General features: G+C 45.1%; 1 protein-coding gene across 3 annotated transcripts in view; it reads left to right on the plus strand.

Moving 5' to 3' along the window:
- The window catches only part of LOC146080265 (E3 ubiquitin-protein ligase RNF31-like), a 49,481-nt gene that overhangs the window by 37,174 nt on the left and 2,610 nt on the right, over positions 1 to 9,697 (plus strand). For all 3 annotated transcript variants that reach the window (XM_083187334.1, XM_083187335.1, XM_083187333.1), the window contains 4 exons: positions 4,413 to 4,526; positions 4,602 to 4,659; positions 5,400 to 5,472; positions 7,255 to 7,423. In XM_083187334.1, coding sequence (XP_083043460.1) covers positions 4,413 to 4,526; positions 4,602 to 4,659; positions 5,400 to 5,472; positions 7,255 to 7,423 — 414 coding nt within the window. The remainder of the gene's footprint in view (positions 1 to 4,412; positions 4,527 to 4,601; positions 4,660 to 5,399; positions 5,473 to 7,254; positions 7,424 to 9,697) is intronic.

Raw genomic sequence — 9,697 nt, forward strand, 5'->3', positions numbered from 1 at the left:
AAAACTGATTAATAGCAACAAGTTCAAATAAAGAGGAATGCAGGGCCGGCTCTACCACTAGGCAGCTTTAGGCAGCTGCCTAGGGCGCCGGGATCTGGGGGGCACCACCAAGTCTGCAAATCAAAAAATCAAGGCTGTCTATGAGGATCCTTACTGTACTTAATTCAGGTGGTGGCTGTGGAACTTCAAAGACCTCACCTCCATAAGTTCCCTTGAGTTATACTTCCTACATTGCTGCCCCCTCCTCTTTGTACTCTGTTGTGGGTAGCAAAGGGGAGGGTGCTACCCCCCCCCTCCTGGGGGGGGGGGGGGGGGGGGTAGGTTGAAGTTTTGCCTAGGGTGCTGAGAAGTCTTGCACCAGCCCTGGAGGAATGGGCAAACACTGTGTTACTACAGCAGACATGCTGCTTTTTTACCCCCATTACACTGGAGGCTTTCTGGCTTATTACTATTATGAATGTAACACCCAAGTTATCCAGCAAAACCAATTTGGAAGTTAAATGTATACATTCTGAGTAGTAGCGTTCCCAACATAAAGATATGGCAGTGTAGTATAATCATTATTGTTCATGGTACACAGTGAACCAATACCAGAAACGGAAATCATGGAGGATGGGCCAAGTAACTGCCGGATGAGGAAGGGAGTGGTAGGTAATTGGGGGTTTGAGTTTAACAGTCTGGGCTACATGTAATCACCTCCGAGTTCCGAAGGTGCAGGACTTTAGTGCGAGACTTCCAAGTTTTTAAAGCTGCAATAATATAAAAGGCACAACCAACCTGGTTTTAACTTTAAGATGATTGCTGCTTTTTTAAAAAAAAGCGTCCAGACTTGCACAAAGGTCCCGCACCTCCGGAACATGGAAGCTATTAAAATTTGCCACTGGAATGAATCTATAGGTATAAAGGAGACTAGAGGCTAGAACACAGCAGTCAAGCAGGTTTGTGGACTGCTGCAAGTTGCAGCCTTGATCCAGCAATGCCTTTCCACTGTAAGCCCCGGAAATCTCATAGGACCTGTTCTGTTATTTTAGCTTACTTCTTCAGCATTACTACAGTTAGCATGAGAGAAGTGGCAGTGTAGCTCCTGGAATTATTTTGTCTACTACAGAAACAGGGACAAGCAGGGCCGGCGCCACCACTAGGCAGCTCTAGGCATTTGCCTAGGGCGCCGGCACCTGGAGGGCGGCAGTTCGCCCCTCACCCCCAGCGAACTGTGTAAAAAAATTGCTGCCCTGGCGTCCCTGCAGTGCTGGGGCGGTCAGGGGTGTCCGTGCCGTAGGGGTACCTGCGGCGCCGTCATGTGTATAAAGCTGGCTGCGGCCGGCGGGGTCCCTGTAGTGAATAGCAAATAACTAGCCGGCGCCGTCATGTGTATAAAGCTGGCTGCGGCCGGCGGGGTCCCTGTAGTGAATAGCAAATAACTAGCACTTCCCGCACCGCCGCGCGCATAGCGCTAGTTATTTGCTATTCACTACAGGGACCCCGCCGGCCGCAGCCAGCTTTATACACATGACGGCGACGGCTAGTTATTTGCTATCACTACAGGGACCCCGCCGGCCGCAGCCAGCTTTATACACATGACGGCGCCGCAGGTACCCCTACTGCACGGACACCCCTGACGGCCCCAGCACTGCAGGGACGCCGGGGCAGCAATTTTTTTACACAGGTACCACAACCCACCCCCTCCCTCCCCCCGGCACCGGGGCGCCCCCACCCCGACTCGCCTGGGGCGCTCCGGTGCCTTGCACCGGCCCTGGGGACAAGGCATCACATCCATGATGGTTGGCTGGGTGAGATGTGCGTGATGGCCAAGCACATCTTCATAGTTTATAGCTGTGGTAGTCACCTCACTCAGGGCCAGATGCATCATGCTTCAAAAAGTGATAAAGTGGAGAGCGATAAACAACCAGCTCCTAACCAGAAGTACATTGGGATGAAAAACCAGCCTGGGAAATTTCTGGAAGCAGTCCTCATGGAGGCAGGGTCTGTCGAAGGGGGGGGGGGAGCAGGGCCATCTTAACAGCAGTGTGGGCCCCTGGGCAAAGCAATGCAGTGGGGCCCTTACCCATACTCCCCTCCTAGGGGTGGGGGGTGCTATCAACCGGGTGTTGCCTTTTAATTCACTGTCACTTTAAACCTCAAGGCTAAATCATTGGAATGCAACTCACAAGCTATTACTGTACAACTGTACATAAGGACCCATGGTATTTGACGTGAGTGATACCTATACAGACATGCAAATGAACCAACCATCAGGTATATACTGTAAAAACATGCAGTGATTACTCCCATTCTGAAAAAAACTCTCTCTCTAACTATCGTCCTATCTCTCAGCTCCCATGCCTCTTCAAGGTACTTGAGAGACTTTTCTACTCTCGCCTTACAAACTTTCTTAACTCTCACACCCTTTTAGACCCGTTTCAGTTGCTCCCAACACTCCACTGAGACAGCACTGACTAAAGTGGTGAATGATCTGTTAACTGCTAAGTCTAAAGGCCATTACTCACTATTCTTCTAGATCTTTCTGCTGCGTTTGACACTGAGGATCACACTCTTCTCCTACAAACACTACCCTCCCTAGGTCTTAATGATACAGCCATTTCCTGGTTCACATCTTACCTATCTGAACGCTCTTTCAATGTTTGCTTCTCTGACACTACTTCCTCTTCGCTACCTCTGTCAGTTGGAGTTCTGCAAGGCTCAGTCTTAGGTCCTCTGCTTTTCTAAATCTATACTTCCTCTCTTGGCAAACTAATCAGCTCTTTCGGATTTCAGTATCACTTGTATGCGGATGATACTCAAATCTATCTATCAACCCCAGAGTTGTCACCAGTGGTTTTGGGCCGAGTCTCTTAATGTCTCTCTGCCATCTCATCTTGGATGTCTTCTCGCCAACTCAAACTCAATATTTCCAAAACGGAATTACTTATATTCCCGCCAACTAAGAACAGTTACCATCCTGATATCTCCATCACTGTTGACAACTCAACAATCTACCCTACCCAACAAGCTTGTTGCTTAGGGGTCACCCTCGACTCTGAACTGTCCTTTCTTCCCCACATTCAATCTGTCTCCAAATCATGTTACATGCATCTAAAAAACATATCCAAAATACGACCGTATCTCACACAAGACACTACTAAATCTTTTATCCATGCACTCATTATATCCCGCATTGATTATTGCAATAGTCTCCGAACTGGTCTTCCCAAGAACAGACTCTCACCACTGCAATCCATTTTAAAGGCTGCTGCTAGGCTGATCTTCCTTGCAAGACGCTCATCGTCTGCTGATCCGCTCTGCCAGACCCTCTATTGGTTACCTGTATCTTACCGTATTCAATATCAAACACTTCTACTAGCATATAAAGCTATTACCATACTGCACCAGCATATATCTCTCTACTTATCACAAAATATCTCCCATCTCGACCACAACACTCTGCACAAGATCTGTGTCTCTCTTCTGCACGGATCACTAGCTCCCATTCACTATTACACAACTGTCACCGGGGTGCTCCCATCCTATGGAATGCCCTTCCACATACAATAAGACTCTCCGCTAGCCTCCAAAATTTCAAGTGTTTCCTGAAAACTCACCTCTTCAGGCAAGCCTATCATATTTAAGTTCCTCGCGGTTGATGAAGTGCTGGAGGGGCGGCATTGACTCCTGAAGAGAGCTTTGACCCCCTTTCTGTGCATGAATCTACCTAAATGATCTCATCCCCCCCCCCCCCTCTTCCCATCCCACAATTTCCCTTCTATGTATTTTTCCTTTGTTTTCTGTGTACTACCAATCCACCGATATACACTCTGGACTCCCTTATTCAGGATAGTATTATGTCCCATTTTAGATGGGTGAATCAAACGAACTGTTCACTGTTTCTACCACCCAACCCAAATCCTCTTCTTGGTCAGCAATGGTCCGACAACGGATATAATTCTCTTGTATTGGAGAAATGTAGAAAACCAGTAAAATTTCATGTAATGTTCCATTTTTTTTTTCATCTAGATGTTCATGTTGCACAAGGATTGTATCAAATCACTCACAACTCTATGGCTATGTATGAAAAACTGTATTTATTGTCAATTGTGATACAGTCAATGTGCTAATGTTATACTCACAAAAAAAAGATTTTTCAAATTCCCAAAAAATAAAAAAGAATTGCATCGCATCGCATGCCGCTATAATGGCCCATGCGATGAGATGCGTTTTCCCTACGGTGCTGTACGTAGGAAATCTGGGCGCCGTGCTAGGAAACAAGTACCAAAGTAATACTAATAAGAAGTGTAGTACACCCCAAGTTATCATTTAATATTCATGGCTCTGTAGATGTTGAGGTCCTACTCACCAAGAAGCTTAGGATATGTCAATTGAACAAATGGACTTTTCTTGTCATTGTGATTGCCCAGGAGTGTAACTTCTCAGATGAATGTCATGCGAGGGGATTACACGCTCATCACACTCGGGACTGTTTCTATTACTTAAGGGACTGGGACATAGAAAGACTTCAGCAGCTGCTACAGGTAACTATGTTTCTTCTGAAATACTGCACTGAGAGCAAAGTGGGAAATGTTTTACTGCTGATTTGTTACTTACAGGAAAGTGGAATAGAATACACAAGTGACCTCGGTGAAGAGCCGCCAGTCCCACTGGAAGGTTAGTGCCTCAGTTACATTTATTCTATTTATAACTCACCAGGGCCGCCGTGCAGAGCTGGATTATAGGCAGGGCATTCATACTGGGGGCCCCACACTGTGGAAAACATCGCCAAGGCTTGGCCCACTTTGCCCCTATCTGCCTGGCCAGATCAGCCATCATGGAGGGACTGCGGGGACTCCAGTCCCTGACCCAGACAGAAAGGGGCCCGGAACTGGAGTTTTTGCAGTATATTTTGTCATAAACAATGCTCACATTTCCCTGAAGCAATGTAGAGGTTGAGCAGTGCAGCGAGTGCACTAGACACAGGTCTCCACCGACATTCCAGGGGAAGGGATGGCTCCAGACTATGGAATATGCCCAGGATTTAGGATAGCCTTTTTTTTGTAAGCGCCAGTGCTCAAATATGGATATCTTTAAAATTTGGACTCTTAGTGTACCCAAAGGGTCAAGGTTCGGAAACGCTGCTCTAGAATCTGCTTTCTAGAATTATTTACAGGACCAAATTTCCTACCAAAAAAAGCAAAATAAAGTTATCAACCTGCAATGTTCAGTTCAATTACATGTAGGCTACATGTGGCTATATATGATTATGTCAACGGTATTGTTATGCGTTCCAAGCATAGCAAATAACATTTTATCTTCAGTTAATTATTGTCATTTAATTACCTATATAAGAAGTGATAACAGTGTTCCCCATAAATGAAACAAGTTCTGCAAAATCTGACTTTTGTTTTCAGGAAACCTTCATTCAGAGAACAAGAGTCATGATGGAAACCAGACAGGAAATACAGACGATCACAGCGTCAATGAGTAAGTTATGACACCTTACTCCTTATTGCTGTACGCTATTTATGCTGGCTCTGTATTATGGGGCTTATTTAGATGGATCACTGTACATAGGCACATATGGTGACCTTTTGCACACAGCGCACGTACTAATGCATATCTCTCAACAGTCCCGTTTTTCACAGGACCGTCCCATTTTTGGGGGGACGGTCCAGTGTCCTTCCCAGGGCCAGCAGTGTCCCGTGGCAGGAGCAGCTGGGAGTCGTCCTCCCCCCCCCCCAGCCTTAAGGGAATAGATGCAGTGTGCACAGTGTCTATTGAGTGATGGAGAGGACGAAAAATGTGGGCGTGGCCTGATGGCAGTCTCATTAGCATAGACCACACCCTCATTTGCACAGGCCACACCTCCTTTTCGGGTGCAAGCGTCCCTCTTTTACTAATGCAGAAGTTGGGAGGTATGCTAATGTGAATTTGCACATTTTTCAATATGTCCTTTACAGTCACACTGAACTTGCTGGATATATTTTCATGAAATTGGACATTTCCGGGGGTAAGTAGGCTGAGTCAATGCAGTCGCAACGAACCACCCTGACTATTGAAGAGTGTCGTGGGCATATATCAAATGCTCCATGCGATTCATGTGTACAGGGAACGGAAGTCAGTTTCTAACAGATCTCTTGAACCTACAGATGGGGCAGGTCCCATCTTGGCAGGGGATGGCGATGGTGACGCCAGCCACCAGCGCCATATTGATTGCGAGAAGGGGACGCGCGCGCACAAGAGGCGCGCGTGTCCCCTTCCGACGGCGCTTCCAGCCGCTCCCCCGGGTCACCGCCGACTTGTCGGGGTCCCCGCCGCCTGCCCGCACCCCCCCCCCCTAACCCTGTACATCTCCCTGAGGCGGAGACGGACAGGGTTCCCGTCGCCCCGCCAACGGAGATTGAGACGCGCATGCGTGTGAGACGCACGCGCGTCTCAGTCAGATGGCTGGCCAGTGGTGACGTTCTGGCGATTTGCCAGCAAGGAAGAGGCCTGCCCCATCTGTAGCACTGGGATCATGCAAGTGCCGAAATAAAAAATGCTGTATAAGATCAATGGGTGACACCTTCCGCTTGCAGACCTACGGAACCATGTATTATCTTTATGGAATGTTGCAGTAGCATAAGGCAGTAAATGAAGCTGCCATTGCTGCCTGCAGATAGAGACACTCTTTGTCATATTCACACTTTCTTAGCACTGTGCCAACAAAAGCTTAATCTAATGAGCAGCCAAACTTGGAGGTTTCTTTAGAATTATACTATAGCAGTGGTGTAACCACACATTTTTATGTACCACCAACTGGGGATTATACATACACATCAAGCTTTGGCAGGGATAGTAACCATGCATCAGCTGCAGGTCATGTAGCAGCTGCGTCCCCGGCTTCTATGGTAGTTACAACTGTGTGATGTTGAGTACTATGCTGTGGAAATTATGGTGCCATCATTTTAAATTCTGAAAATATCTCCATGGCAAGGAGCATTTAATGCCCTGGCAATGGGCATGTATCTCCCTGGCAATGAGCAAGAAACCCTTGACAACCATCATGTAGGTAAAAAAAAAAAGGAAGGAAAATGAACGTGGGGGGTGGGGCACAACATTTCTAGTTACACGATTGAAACTATTGTACAATGTACAACAGCTGTAAAAGTAAGAAAAGGAAATTGAAATGCTGTCAATGTTAGTATTAGTTATTTATGGCATTTATGAACAGTTTAGGATGATAATCAGATTATTTTGTGTTATAAAATCCCTTATTTCTCACAGTGTGGATGACAAGGAATTCTTAGTCAGAATAATAAATTCTTATTGCTTGGATCCGGCCGATCTGTACAATGAGGAAGAAATGGAAGTAGAACTTCGGCGATGGCGCGTAACCGTTCCCGAAAATAGCGAATATGATACAAAGGAAAACTATCTACAGAAAATGAAAATGGTAAATGAGGATTATATCTATCTATCTATCTATCTCCTGTATATGACACACACACACACACACACACACACACACACACACACACACACACACTACAGAATAGCATAAAAACTACACATAATTCAGAAAAGCCTCACAAATCATTGGGAAAGCCAATAGAATCACAGATCATTTCAATAACAACCCAATTTTTAGAATGTGTTGATCACTGTCTGGAGCATTCTTAAACACACAGTAAGTTCCCTCCATATACTAAATATCATGAAATGGAATTATGAATTTAATATTAGTATGATGTAACATAAAAGCCTTCACCCACAAGGATAGATGCAACTACAATAACATGTTCTGCTCAGAAACATGACAACACAAATGAATCCCATTCATTGCAACAACCACATTCTGGCCACCTGTAACTACCACACAATCTGGCTAAAGGAGCCCATAGACGCTCCGTTTTTGCCGGCTCCGTTCTGTACTATGCGATGCGCGCTCCCGCGCATCACATAGTATGGTATAAAAAGTATGTGCTGCACATACTTTTTGTACTAGGTACACATCGTATCGGATCGCAGTGCATGCACAAGGCATGCAATCCGATACGAGGGGTACTTTAAAAGTACAAAACGGACCGGCAAAACGGACCGTGTATGGGGGGCTTTAGAGATACAAAATATTAGGAGTACTGTTCAATAAATATGTTATTGCTATGGTATTTAACCCTTCGAGTGCTGAGTGAATTTGTCAAAATAGGTGTGAAAATTGCCAAATAAACATATGTATTCATCATTACCTATAATGTTTACCTTATATAGGAAATAAATATTTTTTTTTACACATTTTGTACTTGAATTTATATAACAAATGTGATTGAAATTGGCATTTTTAGCTGATATTTTGCACATCTCTCTCACAGGGATGTTGGTAATTAAAGGGCTAAGGTTCCGATCTAGTCACTATGGTTTTCAAACAAGTCGGGCAAAAAAAATGTCTGCTTTTCTAATAAACAAAATTGTAACTAATTTAATAAAAAACAATACAAGACAATCATCATACAATTCAACGCAAAAAAAAAACCAGAAACAAAAACATTGTCACAATAGTAGTATAACACATTCCTCTGACCTAACTAAACATTGTGAACAAACCAGCCTCCAATATTAGAAGATAAGGTACTTGTTTCCTAGCACCGCGCCCACTACGGCATTTGCATAGTGGGCTATTAATGGATAGTGAAATCACATCCAATGCCATTATTGAATGTCATGTGATGTGATGGGATTTTTCTATGTAAAGTATTCACTGCTCTCTTTCAGTGAATACATTACAAAAATCGGGTCTGATAAAAAATCGTATCGCATTGCATGCCATTATTGTATGGCATGCAATGCGATCAGATATCGGATCCGATTTTACATCTAATAATGGCATTTAATGTACTATACAATTAACTGACATATGTCATTTATTTATGCACCCCCCCCCCCCCCCCCCACTATCCACGTCATCCCGAAGCGTGGTGAGCGGCGGCGGAACGCGTCCTCCCGACCTTTTCATACCCCCACTATTCACGTCGGCATGGAGTTGATTTTATATAGTGTGGCGAGCGCAGCGAGGGGACGCGTAATACAAGTAACATAATATGCGTCTGCTCGCCACGCTTCGGGCTCGGTGTCTCGCTGCGCTCCCACACTATATAAAATCAACTGCACGCCGACGTGGATAGTGGGGGTATGAAAAGGTCGAGCAGACGCGTTCCGCCGCCCCTCGCGGGGCTCGCCACGCTTCGGGATGATGTGGATAGTGGAGGGGGTGCGTAAATAAATGACATTATATGTCATTTAATTGTATAGTACATTAAATGCCATTATAACAGGTAAAATCGGATCAGATAGCGGATGCGATCGCATCCGATTTTATATCGGACCCGATTTTTGTAACGTTTTCACTGACAGAGAGCAGTGAATAAATTACATAGGAAAATCGCATCGGATCGCATGCCATACAATAATGGCATGCGATGCGATTTGACTACGTTTGTGTACGTAGTAAAATCGGGCGCCGTGCTAGGAAACAAGTACCGAAGATAATTTGCACCCCAATTTCATTCCAACACAATTATTTGCAGCAACACATGCTTGCATGTTCATTGCAGATGTGTCATTTGCATCACTCCGGAGTACGGGAACAGGCCACATGACTCAACCCACGGCTACTGTAACTGAATCTGCTTTTTATTTCCTCTGCGCAAATGAAAAAATGTTTCATAATGTT

The sequence above is a fragment of the Crinia signifera genome, chromosome 5 (genome assembly GCF_055691185.1).
Source record: "Crinia signifera chromosome 5, ASM5569118v1, whole genome shotgun sequence".
NCBI classification, from domain to species: Eukaryota; Metazoa; Chordata; class Amphibia; order Anura; family Myobatrachidae; genus Crinia; species Crinia signifera.